At 42.6% G+C, this 21,079-nt stretch overlaps 2 protein-coding genes across 2 annotated transcripts in view; both read right to left on the bottom strand.

Moving 5' to 3' along the window:
• Positions 1-21,079, bottom strand: part of LOC117483126 (VPS10 domain-containing receptor SorCS1) — a 214,305-nt gene that overhangs the window by 26,022 nt on the left and 167,204 nt on the right. Inside the window, exons 11-16 of the mRNA XM_034131317.1 lie at positions 17,430-17,532; positions 15,081-15,157; positions 7,459-7,550; positions 6,980-7,087; positions 2,002-2,119; positions 801-934 (exon numbers count right to left, since the gene is read on the bottom strand). Coding sequence (XP_033987208.1) covers positions 801-934; positions 2,002-2,119; positions 6,980-7,087; positions 7,459-7,550; positions 15,081-15,157; positions 17,430-17,532 — 632 coding nt within the window. The remainder of the gene's footprint in view (positions 1-800; positions 935-2,001; positions 2,120-6,979; positions 7,088-7,458; positions 7,551-15,080; positions 15,158-17,429; positions 17,533-21,079) is intronic.
• On the bottom strand, positions 11,706-14,372 carry LOC117483132 (zinc finger BED domain-containing protein 1-like). The gene is made up of 3 exons (XM_034131329.1): positions 13,362-14,372; positions 12,422-13,041; positions 11,706-12,252 (listed from the first exon to the last, which is right to left on the bottom strand). The coding sequence occupies exons 1-3, from the start codon at positions 14,230-14,232 to the stop codon at positions 11,839-11,841; spliced, it is 1,905 nt and encodes a 634-aa protein (XP_033987220.1). The 5' UTR covers positions 14,233-14,372; the 3' UTR covers positions 11,706-11,838.

The raw sequence follows: 21,079 nt of genomic DNA, 5'->3' as shown, positions 1-21,079 counted from the left end.
GCTAAATAAATGCAGTCCATTAATTATTTGTAATGATTGGTCAAGCTCCGTTTGTTACCAATACCTTGCATTAATTGTTTGTAGTCTCTATGCACATCATGAGGACTATTTCTCAGATTGTAAAAAGCTTACTCCAGTTGTTATTCTGTATTTTAAGACACTCCAAATCCAAAGTCCGCACAAAATACTTCAAAATGCTAAAGAGAATGTGGTGAGCAGAAAGCAATCCATAGTCATGGATTTAGGTATTGTGAAGTTTGAAGTGGTTTCTGGGAGTTAGCTATAAGAGAATTGTCAACTATTTTTGGGAGTTTCCATCAATAAGTACCCACTTATACTATTACTTGGTAAAACATAAGAGAAAAAGCAAAACATATTATTCTTCGAAATAAGAGTAGCAATTATTAGACAATTACAACAAACTGGTTAAAAGGTAATGACTTCAGAATGAAAGACTCTGGTAAATGACATGTACATGTCATATCTTTGATGAATGATGGTAAAAAAGGGAGTTATAGGACACAAAACATTAGTAATGATCCTGTAGTAAGATTTGACAATGATGGTGCGTATCAGTATTAATGATGTATCCCTTATATCTTAGCTGTATGCTATTATCTATTGTTAATCAGTTTGTTGCTATTTTTCTGATCCGTGGATTTTTATCAATTATCAGTTTTAACTGCATCTGGTTGAGTATGTACTTAACCAAATAAATGATTAAAAACATTTTACACAACAACAAGGGGAAAAGAAAATTGGTCTTAAAAGGGATTGGTAAAAAAATAAAATAAACTCACCATTCAAAGTCAGCCTCAGTACAGTCACAGGGGCCAGACGTCATAGAAACAGAATACGTCTTTCCCATAACACACCTGGACGAGGGCTTCAGCTTCCTGTAGATCCTTTTCACTCCCATGAGGCAGGACTTGCCCTGGGAGACCCGATCCGTGAAGAAACACGAGCAGAGAGGGTTAAAAAAATGAGCTGCTTTTGTAACTTGCCACCATAAATAATTGACACGATGCAACCAACCATGTGGGCATCTCACTGTGTGAAAATCCCCACTGCCTTGTTTAACTTCGGCCTGTTTCCTGTTCGAATATTTACGGCCTTGTGCTGTGTGGTGTGCTAAACTGAACAACTGTTCCTGCGTTGCAAATGTCACACAATAGAATGTGCTGCTTGAGTTATTTTTAAGAGTTTTTTATTTCTTAGATGAAGGAATAATAAGGGGAAAATGCTGCCAATCCTTTTTTAGCCTTTTATCTATGCATGAAACGTGAATATAAGATCAGTTTGAGTACAAACTCCAGACTGTTTCACTGCATCCTATTATCCTCTCTTTACATGACCTGAACATCCTGGCTTTGTGCATTAGGTGTCAGTAGTGAGATGCTCTACAAAAATCTGGCTGTATATACAAAAAGACTCCCAGCTGCTTAGAAATGTCATTAACTTTTCACACAAATACTCTCCTCCGTTTTGAGGTAAAGTTGAGTTTTTTCTTGCAGCAGACGGAAATACAGTACATCTACATTCCCGGTAAGTTGGCCCTGTAATTGGCTTGGACTCTTGTCATCTTCCGTGCTATATGTTTTGATCATTAGCCTGCTCCGAGCATATGGGTGTCTGAACCAATTACAGAGCGGGGCCGTGAATAAAGTCATGCTTTCCAGACTCTGGCTGGGCTCCAGGCCCCGGCCATGTTGAAGGCTCTTTAGGCATGTTTAATGTATGCGATGGCGGGGGGGTTAGAGTCGGTTGACTCAGAGCATCAGCAGGAGAGGCGGGAGAATCTGCATAAGTGCTCTGGGAACTCAGAGATGTCCAGCTTTTAGTCCACTCACTGAAGCGCCAGGCTAAAAGCAGCCAGTGATCACACATTACCCCTGAGGCTGAGGCATGCTGCTCGATGAGTTTAAACACTGTATCAAACACTATTTAAAGGGGCTTTATTTGTGTGTGTTATAGGGTTAGGGTTGCCAGCATGTACCGTACCTGGTTGTGAAGGTGCCATGTCTGATAGTCCTCCTCTATACACCTCCTGTTGAAGATGGACCTGAAGTCGATCTTCACCAGCTGCCACTCTGAGCGATGACTGACGTGGCCGAATATCCTGGAGAAAAAACATGCATGATGTTGGTTGTTATACAAAAAACATGCTTCAAATAACTACTAACAGAAATGTTGTTTAAAGATTAGAATAGTGACTTTATGAGAAAACAAATTATATGAGAAAAACCCAGACAGTTACAGGTAAAGACTGGGTTAAGGAAAAAAAATCAGAGAGGAATTGTTGGAGGGACAATTTGACAATTAATTTGATGGAGCATACTTGCACTTTGGTATATTGTTGGTTTTCTACTTCATTTGGGATTTGTTAACATTTAATTATATAGAAAACTGCCAGCCTTCCTCTAAAAGTTGGAACTGGAATAAAATGCCCAGTTTTACATTTTAAGTTTGTTTGTATTGTAAGTTTGTACATTGGGAAGCTTATTCCCTCTGAAAGTCTAATCATAATGAATACCCATATTTGAATGGTCAGAAACAAATCACAATCCAAGGTTATGAGATTAACCAGATAATTTTCCATCTCCGGCTAAATTGAGTGGGTGTTTCTCTTCTCTGACCCCCTCACCATTTGTACCGCAACATATTTATCACAATCAATCTGTCAATTAGCTCTGGAGGCACCCGACCACGACAGGCACTTACTGTGAGAATGAGTACAAATTGATAAGAAAACAGTGCATGATAATCTTATGAGAACTAATGGTGTGTCTGCCAGCGCAGAGCTCTTTAGCTCAAGAAGAAAAACAAAATGTCTGCATTGTCTTTACACCGACCCTTTATTTTGTTCTTGTTGAGACTATTGCTGTGCATGTTCCCTATTCTCTTTCTCCCTCCTTGTCTCTCCAGCTGCGCCCTATCACTCTCCTGTAGAGCTGACTACAGAGCCCACTGTCAGACTGTCATTTATGGCAGGTGTCTTGAAACATTGATGTAATGGCTGTGCAAACCCTTTCCCAGCACATCCCGAGCCCTAAATCTCTGCTGCAATACGGGACAAGCGCTGTGTCATACCATATGCACGCACACCAGCTCTGGGCTATTATTCTATTAATAAATGTGAAAGAACACAAAAGGAATCTTGGTAAATCTGGATTCTGAGGACAGGGCGAATGATACCAAACACTCTATGACTTCATAATGCTGTTAAAACTTCTTCAGACCAAAGTCTGTTTTCTCAGGCATTTTTTTGATCATTTTCCTTCATGTTCTTCAAATGGACAGTCATGCTGTCGCTGGCTGCCAAAGCATTGATCTCCTGTGATCATAATTCGTAGACTGCCAGTTTTGATGTTGGGTAGACCTTGAGAGAGATCTCTTTTATTCATGAAAAGAAAAACAGGCAGTCGGGAAATGCTGAATCTTGCAGACTTAGATATAGATGCACGTGTTAAGGAGCACACAAACACACATACACAGAGGCTATATGTCAGGGGTAGGGATGGGTACCGAGCCCCGGTATTAAACGGGCCCCGGGGCTGAATTATTAAAGACCGTGGTACCGTTAAGCTCCGACGTTATCGGTCTTTTTATCGGTACTGGAGACATCTAAAAAATATGTCATGTGTATTATTGCTACACAAACATTATATTGCAGTTTTAGTGTCGCCAACTCCGTTTATAATACGCAAAAAGACTGCAAAATGCGTCATTTTTAGTATTTTCGATCTCTCCAATCCAGACGAGAGATCTCTCTCCCCCGCCTGTGTGCGAGGGGGCGGGGCAGTTTACACACACGCAGCTGCTACATGCAGCAACACACACACACGGAGGAGATGGCGGAGAGAACGCGCTCCGAGGTGTGGTTAAACTTTACCCGTCTCGCTCGTTGCCTAAAGTGCAATAAGAGTTTAGCATGTAAGGGCGGTAACACGAGCAATTTGTCTAAACATCTTGCAAAAGTGCACCACGTTCAGACGGAGAAATGCACCGGGTTCGACTGTCTCTCTAGTAGCTCTGTAGCCCCATCCACGAGTAACGTTTCCACGTCAGGTATATTATGTATGCTAGCAGCAACACACGGAGCTAACTCAATGATTCAAACATGGGTTAATGATTAGAGGGAACTGAGTTATTTAGTTTGTTAAAGTTTCAGCCATTCTGTTCACAGTTCTGTCATCAGATTATTTAATATGATTTGTTAAAACGTTGTTGTTTCTGTTGATGTGAAATATTATGCATTTCATTTAAATAAAAAGCAATGTTAGTTTTGTTCACAATTTGTTAATTTTCATTTAATCGTTTATTTGAATAGGGACAATGCACATTAATGAACACTTTAGACAAATAATGCTTCAAGTAGGGTGACCAGGTGACAGAAAGCCACAAGTGGGACAGAGAGTATATTTGTGTGGGACAATGTGGGACATGTAAATGTAATGTTGACGCATGAACTGTCAACGGGGGGGGGGGGGGGTACACTGTGGACCTCTGTCGCCTGTCAGCGCAACTTACATAATGCCGTTTAAAACATAATCATAATGGCAGAAAAGCGTTTTGGCCAATCAAAATGAAATATGCGGGACATCGTCTCAATTTGCGGGACGCACCAAAAGTCGTGAAAATGCTGTGCAGTCCCGTGCAAAGCGGGACATCTGGTCACCCTAGCTTCAAGTGTAAATATGCCGGATTTTAGCTTTGAGCTAATTTCCATCCGTAGTCCCTGACATACAACATATAGTTAGTTTACCTCATTTTTCTCTCCAAAAGAACCGATAAGAGTACCGTTAAAAGACCGGACCGATAAGCGGTATCGATAAAAGTAGTAGTACCGTTAAAACCTTAACGATACCCATCCCTAGTCAGGGGTGTCAAACTCAAGGCCCGGGGGCCAAATCCGGCCCGTGACTTCATTTTCTGTGGCCCCACAAGAGCTTGCAAATAATATAATATGTGTTAAGGAATAATTCTTCTAGATATCTAACCTTTTGCTCTGTGACGTTTTATGATCTACTCTGACATCTGTTATCTCCTTTAAGGAAAGGCCTTGGTGCCATATGTGTTGTTGTCACCAGTTTGTGACCGGTCAACTTGTCTGGCACGAATGGTAATTGTTGTGAGAACGCTGAGGCACTTCTTTATCGGTGTTTGTGGACTCTAAGATGTGAAATCTTTGAGGCCATGAGTGTCGGACGCAAGTGGTTCAGTGTTCCCAGCTGTTTAGTCTACTCCTTCAGAGATGTTGATTACTCTCTGTGAACCAGTTAAAAGGTCTAACATAGAGAGAGGCTCTTCAGAATTGACGTGGCAACTCTACCGTGAAGTCAGACCCTCTGACTCGTGATTTGTGATGCGAATCCTCCGGCCGATACTCTGAATAAACCCATCAGTGTTTGACATCAAAAGCTCCAACTCTCACCGTGTCTCCTTCCTGAGTCGGTGAATCCCACTGCATTGCCACACAGAAGTTTCCCCCACAATATGTTTATTATACGGTTACATGTCGATTTACAGAAGCACGTTGCCCATAAACTACATCTCCCACAATGCATCTGAAGTTAGACTTTTTTATCAAAATGTCACTTCCTTTTTTTTGAGTTTGACTTTTTTTCCAGAATTTGGCTTTTCTTTTTAAATCATTTTGTGACATGCGCACTGAAGAGACTTGCAATTATTTGCCCTAGACTTCTTCTTTCAGACGTAGTTAATTATAATTATTATTACCCTATCCCATAATAATCCAATGCAGAGGCAATAATGTAATATAATACATTATATATATTAAATATTTATATATGTATTTTTTAGGGCTGTCAAGTTAACGCAAAAAAAAATGAACGCCACTAATTATTTTAACGCGTTTAACGCATGTGTATTTTTTGTCCTCGGCCGCCCCGTAGTTTCAGAGCGCATCGAGTTTAAAATACCATCTACAAGCTGATGCTGACAGCCCCGCTCCTGCCGCCCGCTTGTGGCAGACCACACTTCCACGCTCACTGGCAGGCCCGGACTGGCCATCGGGAGGACCGGGAGGGTGTGTGTATGTGTCGCGTGAGCGAGGCACACCTTACGTGTTGTTGTTGTTAGCATCTGGTGCTAGCTAGCTGCGCTAACGGATATAAGGAGCTGTTTCAATGAAAACAGAGGAGCGACATTTCGCCGACAACTGCGCCGAGCACTTGACTTTATGCAGGTAGCCAGACAGTGGGACATTGTACGAAAAGTCAGCACACTCAGCACGGATAGTGCGCGCAACATGATTGCAGCGTCCAGGCAGCTCCCGTTCGAGCATATATGCCTTGAGCTGCATATAGCTCCAACGATCCATCACAGTGTCTCTCCACACACACACACACACACACACACACACACACACACACACACACACACACACACACACACACACACACACACACACACACACACACACACACACACACACACACACACACACACACACACACACACACACACACACACACACACACACACACACACACACACACACACACACACACACACACACACACACACACACAGTATTGTTGTATGAGAGAGGTTCCAGGGTGAATTGAGGCGAATATTTGTAATGTTCAGAGGTTGTTGTGTTTAATGTTCAAATTATAATAAACAAACATATAAAGCATAGTTGTCCACTCATATGTTGGTAAGAGTATTAAAAACTTGAAAAATATCCCTCTAAGGTACATTTAGAACAGATAAAAAATGTGCGATTAATTTGGGATTAATCGCGATTAACTATGGACAATCATGCGATTAATCGCGATTAAATATTTTAATCGACTGACAGCCCTAGTATTTTTATATAGTCTTAAAGTTACAACCGGCCCGTTGGTGCAACCATAATGCTAATGTGGCCCGCGATGAAATTGAGTTTGACATATGTTGTTATTTCTCCATGTAATTGATTGATTTCCATTCTGACAAATTTGTTGTCACTCACGTCATGATGAGAGTCTCCTCCCCAGGCTCGCCCAGCACCCCGTCCACAAACAGAGGCGTGTTGGTGAAGCTGTACTTCTTCCACTGTTGTCCTTCGTCAAAACTCAACCTGGGAACACAGACAGCCATTACACAAGGCGCAAACACTATTCCCCCCCGACTGAGTGCAGAGCTAATGACCCTGAGAGTCGTCTGACAACTTTATTTCATATTCCAAGCAGGGCTGAGGAGCTCTGCTCAGTGAACACTGATCAACAGAAGCTAGACTCATTAAGGCTTAAAACACGTAAACGTGATATTGAACGCAATTGTCAAAGCAGACTTTTCCTAGGCTTGGGGGGGGGTTCTAACTTGAATAATATCATCCCCCAGTTCGAAGTCAATCTCATTTGCCTTTGTTTGACTAACTTAAGTCTTGAGGCTTCCTCCGAGGGAATTAGTCATGCTGTGGCAAGTGGCGTCTCTGTCATAATGACTCACCACAGGTGTCGGATGGGAAGTGGAGTGTGTTTTATTGCGACTAAGGCTCCTCCTTGGTCGAGATACAGCACTGCATACTCCTCGTCAAAGATCTGCAGCGACAGGAAGGCACAGAGAAAGAGTTTCAACTGCAGTGGCCCATTACACGAGTACAGGTCCAACACCACTGCACACCCACACTGTATCATTCGAGTGAGCCAAGAAATAACACACCAAACAAACACAATCAGGGTTGGGTTGTAACGGAATAGATGTAACGGCGTTACGTAATCAGAATACAAAAATCAAGTAACTGTATTCACCTCGCGTTATATTTGAAAAACTAGTAATCTGATTATAGTTACTTTCGTAAACCTTATGTGAATACATTTTGTAATACTTATTGAAATTATTGGTGGAAATATTTCCTCACAACATGTAATATTCATTACCGGCAGGTCTGTGCACTGCGCTGCAGCATGTCTGTGAGCGAGAGACAGAGAGACAGAGAGAGAGAAAGATGCAGCGTGTCTGTGAGGCCCCGCCCCCGCATGCAGAACAAGGGAAAGAGTCCCCTCTCTCAGCTGGTCCTGACACTCTGTTCACAAACCGGTTCGAACTGTGTTCTGCCTCAGGACCAGTCTGAGCCCACAACTATTAGAGTCAACCAAATTATAACAAAACACACAAAAAACTACCTCACTTATTGGAACACTAAATCCCAAACACAAAGTAAAATGCAATGCTATATGGCCCTAAAAAGACAGTGGGTGTTTCTCAATCGAGAAATATCGAGGCTGCACATGAGTAGACTCCGCGGTCTTAAAATCCCCACAATGCTTTGCGCACGGACCAATTTCCCCAAATCTGTGGTGGAAGATGTAAAGCGGGGCCTCTCATATGACGCACACCTGCACACTTGCTAGCGTGTTCCACTCTTTGTTTTCCGAATGCCAGGAAGTATTCTTGACTCGCTTCTGAAGCAAGATGCTCGGCAGACATGTGCTACCAAGCAAGCGTACTCGCGATTGAGAAACACCCAGTACACTGTGGCAGCCTACCTGACCACAGTGACTGATGTTAAACACAGGAAGATGTTGACAAAGTACAGACTGAGTGCTCACAGCCTGGCCATAGAAACAGGCAGGTACAAGAAAACATGGCTGCCAAAAGAGGAGCGATCATGCCAACAATGTGGAGGAACTGCTGTGGAGACAGAGCAGCACTTCCTCACACAATGCCCAACTTTTGAACCTATACGGAAAAAATTCTTCCCAAAACTCAATCATAAGCATCCTCAAATATTTAAAAATGAAAATGAAAAAATAAAAATACTTCTCGGGAATATAAAGAGAGCTGCATTGTTGCAGGACAGTTTGTCTCTGCCTGCCACAGTTTGAGGGAATCGGAATGAGCAGATACACCAGGTCTCACATCTTATATATCTTATGTATATATATCATATTCTATTTTGTATTAATGTATTATATGAATCTGTATTCCTTGTACAAAAAACAAAACATGTTCTTAGCAGTTTGTTTATAACTGTTTATTTGTGTGTATTTTTGTATAGATGTTGCAACTATACAGAGCTTTGGCAATACTGTATGTAACTATGGTCATGCTAATAAAGCTATTGAATTGAATTGAATTGAAAATTGATCTCTTTTCAAATATATTGAAAGTTAGAAACGGAGATGGTTCGATAACATGTGCAAGATAACGTTTATGTAGCATTTCTTTGTTGTTGAAATGATGACATTTCATAACGGGATAAAATCAAAGTGAATGGCCTGCTGCTGCTGAATGCGTGGGGCAAGTGACTGGAACAAGTTTTAAAAGTTATTACATCGTTTCAGATAATAATAATTAATAATAATAATAATTCATTCTATTTAGAGGCGCCTTTCAAAGCACCCAAGAACACCTTACAATTCATAAAATATTCTAAGGAAAGTTTTAAGACAGGATTAAAGGACTATATTCCAGAATGACACCAAGATGTTGATAAGCCATTAAAACAGTAAAATAAGTTTCTCCTGTACACCAAAATATACCCTCATCTGTTATGGAAAAATAAAGTATTCCAAAAGTATTCTAAAAGTAATCTGAATACTTTTTTAAGACACGTAACTGTATTCGGATTCGGATTACTTTCAGAGCCATGTATTCAGTATTTCAGGAACTAATTACATTTACAAAGTGACCCTCCCAACCCTGAACACAATACACATCACTGTTTCGAACTTGCTGCATCAGCCTCCAAATTATTATTTTTCAATGCCGTGTTTAATTAAAAACAAGGCCCATAAATTGAGAGTGCTAGGATCAAGTGAGGTAAAGGCAACCCACAGGCACTGTAGGCTGGAAGTGAATCAAATAACTCTTAACATTTAATTTGATTATCGACCTTAAAAAGCTCTGGCTAGTGCGTAATGTTTAATAAATGGCTGTATGATGAAATCAGTGAGAGCAAGTGAGGAGGAGGATATACTTAGTGAGGGGATAGGTCAGTAAGCTCATGATCGTCCATATGGTGGCTTTAATTTATTGGAAAATTAATTTATTAATTTTACATAATCGTTAAAGTGTACAAAGTGTTTTAACCATGGATGTACAAAGAGATCTGGATACAGTGTTGGAGACAGGGTGTTCATTCCTATGAAAGCTGCTCAGTAGCGCATGAAGCCAAATAGTACCCGTAGCCGTACCTGTGTGCTTAAGCCCCGCCTCCAATCTGAAGTGTTATAGCAGATCTCGGCTGAGGAAAATTAATTAAGATAGAAAATAAATCTGGATTCGGGTCTTCTTGCATTTTACTTTTAGACCCTCATGGTTTTAAAAGAGCTATAAAAGTGTTTGTACTGGGGAGTTAAAGGAGAGGTGTCATGGCCATTTCCACTGATCATAATTCCATTGTTGAGGTATACTAAAATAGATTTATATTGTGCATTTTTCCAAACTCACATTGGTTTCTCATACAGCATCTCTGTAAAGTATGTGTATTCACTGAATTTCACTCTCTGCCTTTAACGGCTCGTTGTAGCTCCCAAAGCTCCAGCCCGCACCCTCCCTGTGAGCACAGTGTGCTCTGATTGGTCGGGACGTTGTGAATCGCGCTGAGCTCCGTGGAGGTGTTGTTTCCTTGTTTAGGATACATAGCGAAACACAGCCAAACTCATCCTGAGCACACACAAACTCACATCCGAAGTAAAAACAATAAGTGTGGCTTGATATTGAGTAAGAAAAAGGTTGATAAACACTGTGAGAATGGGTCTGCAGAGAGAATTTCGCCGCGATCCCAACTGTCTGTTATCAGCCTGCAGCCAGGGAGGAGAAATCAGCTGAGCTGCCTGCTCCCTGCACACAGATGTGTGTGTGAGGAAGTCCGTGGATTGGGCAATTTGGACCAATCAGCGGGGGCTTAACGTAACGGCTCCGCGGACGTAACGTAACGGCTCCACGGATTGGTCCATTTCGTTCCGGGTACGGCTTGACATCATGCCGTCCCGGAAGAATCAAATGGACAATGACGTATCTCCAACGAGGCGTTTTGGGGAGGTATTTTCTGTGTTAGAGTTTTACTCGCTACAGGGTGTACTTTGAGGGTTTTGACTCTGCACACCGTTTACATGCATAAAAACCTTCATAACACACAAGGGGACGGGTAATAACCGGAAAAGCATGACACCTCTCCTTTAATTTAGTCTAAAAAGAGTAAATGTGGAAAAGGTATTTTTGGGCCCAATTGAGTGGTGCAGTGACAAGTCCTAAAACCCGGAAGTGAGTTAGCATTTTACCACTACGGGTTCCCTCGTCTCAGAGCCAATGGGATTTCTCCATAGGATTTTGGAAAATAGCTCGAAATAAGGTCTGTGGTTGACACAAATTTAAGAGACGGATCACGTTTTGTTCTACGACATTAAATACATCAGCAGTGACCCCACTGGTGATTTTTGAAGAGTTTACGTGTCTGAAAAACGATGGTTGTTAACAAGTGGCCATGCGGAGTTTACTTCCGGGGAAATACGTCATCCCTGCACCACTCGAACTGACACTAAGTTGTAGTACCACCTAGGGCTGTGCGATTATGGCAAAAATCATAATCACGATTATTTGGGTCAATAATTGATATCACGATTATTTTGACGATTATTCATTGACCATTTATTAAACTTTAAAAGAAATAATATTTTACCAATAAACAAGGTCAACACATAATGGAGCGCACTTCCAAAACCATACAAAACATATATTAATATGATAAATAAAAATAAATTAGACCAAAATAAATTAAATCAAATATGTTGCAGTGCACTGTCACAACCTACTGACAACTCCTTAACATATAGCCAACATGGCCACCATGGCAAATGCTGGTAGGGCTGCTCATGTCATCTCTTAAAGATTTTTTGCAAGAAAAACCAGCCTGTTTACATGGTCTGGTTTCAGAGACGAGCGCAGGCAGGTGACAATATTGCCACCTGTACTGAAGACCCTCTCTGAAGAGGAACTTGTGGCTGGGATGCACAGATACTTCCTTGCCAGGATGGAGAGCCGTGGGTAGAACTTCCGGGATTCCCTCCACCACTTTAGTGGGTCCTCCTCAGCATCCAGTGGCACTGCCTGGAGGTAGGACTGTAGCTCAAGAGCTATGGCCTTGTCCTTTTCCAGAGCAGGTTGAGGTTCTGCAGCTTGGTCTACGGTGGCCTTGAAGAAGCTCCCCAGTCCCTTCTTTTTCTTCTTTGGTGCAGCTGCAGCAGCATCCTCCGTGTCATCTGCAGGCACCGCTGCCGTCTCAAGAGGGGCGTTCTCCTTGGAGTATTATAAAGAAAATAAGAATGACATGTTTAATCAGACTAAATGGTTATGGGTATTAACATTTATACCTAGAATTACATTATAACACTTTGACAACACATTCATTCACTTAATTGTATTTACTGTCAAATCTGACATTTTTATTTTTTATTATTATTATTACCATGAGTGTCATCACCCTCCTCATCTCAGTTGTCAGGCTGGCTTCAATGGATCCTCGATTGTCCTCACTGACATATTTGAGCTTGAATCTCGGGTCCAGGGCAGAGGCCATGTCAAGCAGCTCTTGTGTCGCTGCGTCATCATATTTATCATTGAGATAGTCTAGTATCTTCTTTTTTATGCTTTTTGTGAGGTCTGTGTCATCCTCCTGCACTGCCAGCAATGAGTTGTTGAAGAGGTGCAGGGTTGGTTTAAAAAAAGACACACTTACATACTTCTCTCCAGAAAGTGCGTCTGTGAATTCCACCAGAGGGCTAAGCGACTTATTGATTGCCTCCAGTACATCAACGTCCTGCCACGTGAGGGAGAGATGTCTGGTTTTTCGGTCGCTGGAAAGGACCTGGGCAATGGCCTTCTGCTGCTCGAGGACCCTGTCGATCATGGCCTGCCTAGATCCCCATCTGGTTGGACATTCTGTCTTTAGGGAGTGTTCAGGCAGATTCAGCTGCTGCTGTGCCACTGCAAGTTCCCTCTTCTTTTTCCAACTGTAGGAGAAGCTGCTGACCAGCTTCTTGCAAAGCCCCATTGCACGGCCGATCCTGGGATCCTTCATTGCATTCTCTAAGATTACAACAAATACATATTATTTAGTATCATGATGATAATCATGATCTTCATCAAAGCATAATTTGGTGTGTTGTGTGTGTGTGAGAGAGAGAGAGAGAGAGAGAGAGAGAGAGGGAAAGAGAGAGAGAAAAAAAAGAGAGAGATGACAGAGTAGCTCACACATAACATAATAATAATAATAATAATAATATGTAATTAATATTATCATATTAAGAGAGAGATCATCAATGTTAATGACTTACTATTGCTATTATTGTTGTTGCTGTTGTTAAAATGACATATTACATACAACAGGAGGAAGGAATCCTGCTCACCTATGGCCAAGTGGAGTCTATGCCCGAAACACTGGAGCCTCATCCATCCATTGACCTCAGCCGCCAGCTTTATATTTGCGGCATTGTCCGTAGTCATACAGACGAGTTTATCCTCTTTTAACCCCCAAGCAGCCATCGCTTCCCTCAGTCCATGGGCGATGTTTTGCCCCGTGTGGTCTTCAGGGAAAAATGCGGTTTGGAGACACTTTGTCTTCAAATTGAAATCGGCATCGATATAATGAACTGTGAGGCTCATGTATGGCTCCATGGTGCGGCTAGACCATAGGTCCGTTGTGGTGGCAAAGTAGTCAGCTGAAGCCACATCTCTCTCAACTTCCCCACGGCATTTGTCATATAGCGCAGGCAGCGCAGACCTGCTGAAATAATACCGAGACGGCATCGCGTAACGCTTGTCCAACGTGTTGACAAGTTGCTTAAAGCCCTGGTTGCTAACAGTGCTAACTGGGCACATATCTTTAGCGATGTGAAATGTAATGGCACCTGTAATATCTCTGTGTCTCTGCGAGCTCGTCGCGTAGGCCGTTGCTCTGTGCAATGCGTCCTGAATCGATGACTGTGATGATGTTGTGGATGAAGTCGAGCGGGCATCTTTTTGGTCTGCTTTTTGTTGTATTATTGCCCCGTCGTATTGCACTTTGTGGTTGTATTTCAGATGATTAAAGAGATTGGTTGTGTTAGCGTGTGGTGCCAACACAACCTGGTAACAAATCCTGCACTGTACTTTGTTTTGCTCCACGTCGGACTCCTGAAAGCCAAAGTACTTCCAAATAGTGGAAATAGTTTTACCCTTCTTTTTAACGAGTTGCTGCTCTTGTTCTGACATCTTCGCTCGCGCTGAACACTCACACATGTCACTCCCACGTGGCCGAGTGGGCTTTTAGGGAGGGGCGAAAGCGCACCCAGCAAAATAATCGTATTTTGTCAATTATGCTGTTTTCATAATCGTCGCAAGCCATAATCGTAATCGCGATTAAAATACGATTAATTGCACAGCCCTAGTACCACCGTTTGGCCACTGCAAACATTTGATTCAACGTCCAGCACACTTCGTGGGGCTTGGTCTTACCAGGATCCAATTGGCACTAAACATAAATATGAATTAACTGAATTAAAAGTATAAATGCATATATGTATTAATATACACTTAAAATGTACAAATATGTATTGTTTTGTAGAGTTCGGTGGACCCTAATGCACTGAAAGGAACAACAAATAATTATAATTTGAGTAGTCTGGGCAAGGCAAGGCAAGACAAACACAGCTGAACAGAACTTCCTGTTGAACATCATACAAGTATTCGCTAACAACTAAATAACAACCAGAAATTCAATACAAGAAGAACAAATGAATGGATCAAACAAAATTGAAGAGGTGGCCCTAATAGGACCAGAACAGAAAATCAAAACAAGTGGGAAAATACACAAAGACAGGATGTAAAAGACAGACATGACACAGGGGGAGAACACTTCAAACTTTAAAATAAAACGGGAAACACATCAACTACTAGGATCATGACCCTCCTAACAACAAAAGCACTCCAATGTCAGTAAACCATGTCCATCGGAAATGTCAGAGCAGATTTGAAGTTTAAACATTTCAAATAACTTTTTCACCATATTATAAATTATAAATAACATGCAAAACAGCTGTAGCGTCATAGGATTTGAATTATTATTCCAATAAAAAAAGCACCCTCACCTGTCTCCATGTGTTTCCTGCATCTGAGGCGACGTACACACTAATGTTGGTGGAGGTGAGCTCTGCGCCGATGGTTCCTGGAGATGAGGCAAAATGCAGACAGAGGAAATTAATTCCACTTGAGAACAAATAAAATCCAAAACATTTTTAAAGAGCCTTTAAAACAGCAGTGGTAATACTGCAGGGGGCTCCAGCCTGCAGCTGCAGACTGAGGCTGTAATTACACGGCTCCAGGAGATTCACTATGTAGTACGACATTTGTCCAAAACCCCTAAATCAACCAATAAATCCAGATTACTGTTTTCATCTTTCAGCAGTTCTGACCTAAGACGAACTTTCCTAATGCAGTGCAGACTGCTGTAATTGTTGTAATTTAGCCTGTAATTGGTGCCAGGTGGTTAAACACGAGGCAGGAAAGTAATGTAAGTGTTTCAGTCGTCCCCTTGTGGGAGCCCTCCCTGAGAAACAGTTTGCTTAACAATCCATATATTTAGAGAAGGACCAAACTCCAGCTTCAAATCTCAATCTTTCTTGCCTCCAGTGGCTGATCTTCACAACTTACTGCAGAACTGAGGTGCGTATACATGTGAAACACACCACAGGTGCAGTACAGGTTGCTATTAAGGTTTTGTCCATATCTAGACAAACTTAGGGTTAGGGTTACTTTTGCTTGAGTTTCAGTACTCAATCTCCTGCCATAACTGTTGTCCAACATGATAGTTCATGTTATTTGAACTACAACTTAGGGTAACAGCATAAGTGCTAATGGTAATGGAGAGGATAACCTTTTCTTTCGTGTTGGTTTTGTTTGTCCTCTTTTCCAACTTTTCTGTTACTTTCCCTATGCAAGTAAACAATTTGAAACCAAAAAAATAGCTTTTAGTTTTTCTTCATTGTTCAAAGCAGCTTTAATGCCAACTTAATAAAAGTAACTTGAGTCGATGGTTCATCCCATACTTCCAATGCTTGAACCTGCTTATTCTGTGTATCGCATTGTTCAAATGAAAAATAAATAACTGGAATCTATCTTAGACTATACCTCTTTTAACGCACTCGGTACTGGTTTAGCAGGAAATTATAGCTGTGTGCTTGTGTGTGCTCCTTACGCTGCTGGTCTGGCAATGTTGCTGTTTCCCTACAATTCACTTGAAGTTGTTGGGTAAGTAAGTGGTGGAAACAATAGCCAAAACTACCAGAATAAGAGCCATAATGTAATATAATTAAATTTGTCCTTACCATCGTTAGTGGTTGGAATAAGAAGTGGGGCTAGGTTTAGGGTTTGCTTGCATATTTTCCAAGTTCAATATAAAACAATACCAGATTTTCCCGCATAATTTATAGATTCAATAATATTAGAGATCCCACTAAATCACACAATTGTTTTTTCCAAAATCCCTAATACCTTTTTCACCAAGGTCTAGACACCATCTCCAGACACGAGAGGCGTATGCTCATGTGTTATTGACAGTGCCGGTCCATGTGGGAATAAATATCACTGAGGTGTGAATTCACCTTAAGAACTGTTGGTCTTATATTCCTCAATTTCTTTAGTTTTCTCTCCACTGAGTCAATAAGAGTCACTGCTTTTTTCCCCTGTGTCCTCAGAAACAATGATGAGATCATCATTGTTCCTGAGGGCTCCAACAAGGATTATGTAGTGCTTTGTTCTGTAATTTGCCCCTGTTCAAAGGTGAGGTGACACATGCATGTTGTCAGACGCTGTTGGAAGTCATGTCCTGATGCTGAATAAGGAAAAACAAGTGAGAATAGAAGTAAAGAGCAAAAAGATGCAAACAGCCAAATGTAATTGCATAGCGTTGAAAGCAGCAGTGACATATTGGAGACATCAGTGCCAACATTTTCGACTAACTGAAGGAGGCACATTTCTTTTTGGCTTTGTGAGTCTAAGTGATTTTCGTGGTCTTTGTCTCTTCAAGTTAGCGTAACACTATCTACTGCGTCCATGGACTGGGAAAAGACACTCGATTGTGAATGTCATTGCCAATAAAAACAAAAGTTCTCTTACGGTACAGTATGTCCTTTGTTGTTCTGAGCTGGATTCAATTCAAGCAAACTATACAATATGCAATTTTACATCTCAATTGGCTGAGACTTGCCTTTTGCAGTGCTTGCTCTTTTTAATACTAAAATGAAAATGGCTTCAAAAAGTATAAAAACTACCACACCTGCTTGGGATTACATCTATTAATTAGTTTGTAATAAACAAAGCAAAAAGCCCAGGAAGGGTTGCAACAGGGGTTTTGTTTGTTGAGAAAAAAAACCCTCAGATCTCTGAGTAGACAAAGAAAAGAGAAACAACATGTCACTCAAAGAGATTCTCTCACCCACCTGACGCGACAATGATCCCCGGCGCTGAGTCCCTGCTGGCTATGTTTCCAGATGTGTAGGGATTTGCGGAGACGTGTAGATGGAGATGTAATGAACAGTAGGGCTGCAGAAAAAAAAATCACAGACTTATCAAAACTCTTCAAAAGACGCCTGTGAATAAAACAGCTGTTGTGTAGATGCACAACCCTCCCAAGTCCCGAGTTTTATCACAAACACCATTTCCCCCATTGGCTGCTTTCACCATTAATTTTGATTGGGTTAACCTTTACCGACACAATTCTCATTACGACCCGGCAGAATGCCAGAAGTGCAGGCCGTGTTGTGACTGGCTGCTTAGAGGTTTATTAAAACTCTGACATTTCCTGACAAATGAGTGTACAATATGTGTGGAGGGGCTCGGCATTCCACACAATCACTAATTGGTTTATCAAAAAACGGCAATTGTTTTCATACACTGATAAAAACGATCATACTATGATTTTGTGTTTAAATTATACAAGAAATTACTAATAATTTTCTTTTACTCAAAATCTCTCCTTTCATTTAATGTGTTACTTGAATTTGCAAGTAATTTTGAATCTTCATTTTGATAAGTACATTTAAATCATAGCACCAAGTACATCTCCCCCTGCCCAAAATAAATATGCAGCGTTCAAGGCTTTCCTGCTAAAGACTTTTGAGTTGTCACGCCTGTTCGCTATTCATAGCCTGGGAGACAGCAAGCCTTCCGACCACATGGAGATGATGCTCAACCTGCTAAGTACGGAAGAACCCAACTTTTTGTTCATGGAACTGTTTCTTCGGCACATGCCGCCGCATATCCAGACAGCGCTCGCTAACACGGCTATTACTGAGCCCCGTGCTTTAGCCGAAGAAGCTGACCGGTTCTTCCTGGCCACCCAGCGTTTTACCCCCGAGGTGCTGGCCCCAACACGCAGTGGCATCTTCCCTGGTTGAGGCATGCTACCTAGCAGAAGCCCCGTGGCCGACGACAGCCGCTCCAGCCCTGGCGTGTGTTATTTCCATACACGCTTCGGCGCGAAAGCGAAGAAGTGCCGTTCCCCCTGCAACTATAAGGCAACGGGAAACGCCAAGGCCTGCGCTCAGTAGTGGCCGCGAGCGTGGGCACATCCAACCGGCTCCTGTTCATCAGGGACACCCTCTCTGGTCGCAGACTCCTGTGTGACACTGGCGCCCAGCAGAGCGTCCTGCCAGCTATGGTGGAAGACGCCGCTGGTGGGGGCCACGGCCCACCTTTAACGTCCGCTAACGACACCCCTATTCGCACCTATGGCACAAAGACAGTGGACCTGTGTTTCGAGGGCCAGCGGTTTAAGTGGGATTTCGTTACGGCTGACATCTCCTTCCCCCTCCTCGGCGCAGACTTCCTGTGCGCTCACAGACTGCTGGTGGACGTCAAGAACAGCCGCCTGGTGGACGCACTGACGTTTGCCTCGTTCGCATGTGTCCGCGGCGAGGCATCATTCAGCGGGCTCTCCAGCTCACTCTCACAGGGTGACAAGTTTCAACGCCTTCTCAGTGAGTTTCCCGACTTGACGCAGCCCACCTTTTCCGCTAGGGCCCGGCGGCTCAACCCTGACATGCTGGCGGTCGCCAAGTCGGAGTTCGACAACATGGAGCATCTGGGCATCATCCGCCGCTCAGACAGCCCTTGGGCCTCACCGCTCCACATGGTCCCTAAACCAGCCGGCGGCTGGCGACCGTGTGGTGACTACCGCCGCCTTAACGACGCCACTACGCCAGACCGCTACCCGGTCCCTCACATCCAGGACTCCTCTGCACACCTGGCGGGCAAGCTGGTCTTCTCCAAGGTGGATCTGGTGCGGGGCTACCCACCAGGTTCCGGTGCACCCCTCGGACGTCCCCAAAACTGCGGTGATTCCGCCGTTCGGGCTGTTCGAGTTTCTGCGTATGCCGTTTGAATTTAAGAATGCAGCTTAGTCCTTTCAGCGGCTGATGAATTTGGCGCTCAGAGACATGCCATTCATCTTTGTTTCTCCCATTTTTTCCCTTTAAACTGTGGGTTTTACTCCGGAGGTTTTTCCTTGTACGATGTGAGGGTCTAAGGACAGAGGGTGTCGTTTTTTTTTTTTTTTTCATACTGATATTCTGAACAAACTGTGCTGTTGTATTAGCTGTAAAATGTCTTTACTGTAGGGTATTTTTATTATTTGTACAGCACTTTGGCTCAACCAAAAATCGTTTATAAATATGCTATATAAATAAAACTTGATTTGATTTGGTCTATTTAGATGACATTCTTGTCGCCAGCTCCTCTGAAGAAGAGCACCAGGCACATCTCCGAAACCTTTTTGCGAAGTATAAGTTTCTACAATTGACTCCAAATTGACATTTACAATATTAAAATGCTGTTTTAGGAATTTTTGTTGTGAAAAAACTACCTAATTTATTATTCACATCATTATTTTATTAAAATAATGTGAATAGAGCCGTTCTGCTTCATGAGTACCTTTTAGTTTTGCTTTGACAAAAAATCCATACAAAAATTTCGTCTATTGAAGCCGTAATACTGTAAACCAGGGGTTTTCAAAGTGTGGGAAGGTGAGCCTCCCCTCAGAGAATATAAGAACAGCCGCGCCCCCCCTCCCAATTATTATTGCTATTATTAGGGTCTGAGACCTAGGTCGGCGAAGACCCTATTGAAATCGGTCGCGCAGCGACCGATAAACCTTTGACCCCCGCAACATATGTGAAAACTCACCAAATGTTGCACGCGCGTCAGAAGTGGTGCAACTTCAGATGTGTAATTGGTTCCGGAACTTTGCGTCAAAAATTGCGTAGGCCACGCCCACTTCCGTTTTTAACGTAAACTCCCCCCACTTTAACTTTCACGTAAACGAACGAAACTCGCTACGCATATCTAGGGTGCGGAGACAAACCAAAAAGCCTCTTGGAGGGGTATAAAATAACGTACAGGAAGCCGGCCATTTTGAATTTGGCGTCGGAAAAACGCGATTTATCGCGTTTTTCGTCCTCCGCACGAAATCTATCTTCTCCCAGGGACTTTATCCGTACGACTCGAAATTTGTCGGGTAGCGTCTCGAGACATGGGCAATTCAAAGTTATCACGGAAGTCTTTTTCTTTCGTACGGCATAGCCGTGATTTGGCGCCAAAGTTCGCGTTCGCTCGATGCTCGGCCATCCCTCGCCATGGAACACGATGATGTCATAACGCCAACTGACATACTCAGAACGCCACCAAACTTCACATGATGGTTAACACTGCGGCCCTGAACAGCTCTACGTCAAATTTGATGTTACTTAATATGGCGTTACCATGGCAACAAATCCCTCGCCATAAAACACGGTGTCGCTGTAACTCCAATGGACACGGTCCCATCGTCCCCCAATCTTCACTTTTATATCACCGGTCCATGCCTCAACAGCTCTACGTGAAATCTGAGATCTCACCGTATGCCGTTTCCATGGCAACGCATCCCTCGCCATAAAACACAATGTTGTTTTAAGTCAATGGAAAATGGTCCAAACTGCACCACACTTCAGATGATGGCTAATGGTCCGGCCCTCAACAGCTCTACGCCAATTATGGGATGTCATCATATGCCGTTTCCATGGCAACGCATCCCTCGCCATAAAACACGGTGTCG

This window comes from Trematomus bernacchii, unplaced genomic scaffold (genome assembly GCF_902827165.1).
Source record: "Trematomus bernacchii unplaced genomic scaffold, fTreBer1.1, whole genome shotgun sequence".
NCBI lineage: Eukaryota > Metazoa > Chordata > Actinopteri > Perciformes > Nototheniidae > Trematomus > Trematomus bernacchii.
This window is presented reverse-complemented; position numbering and strand designations above follow the sequence as displayed.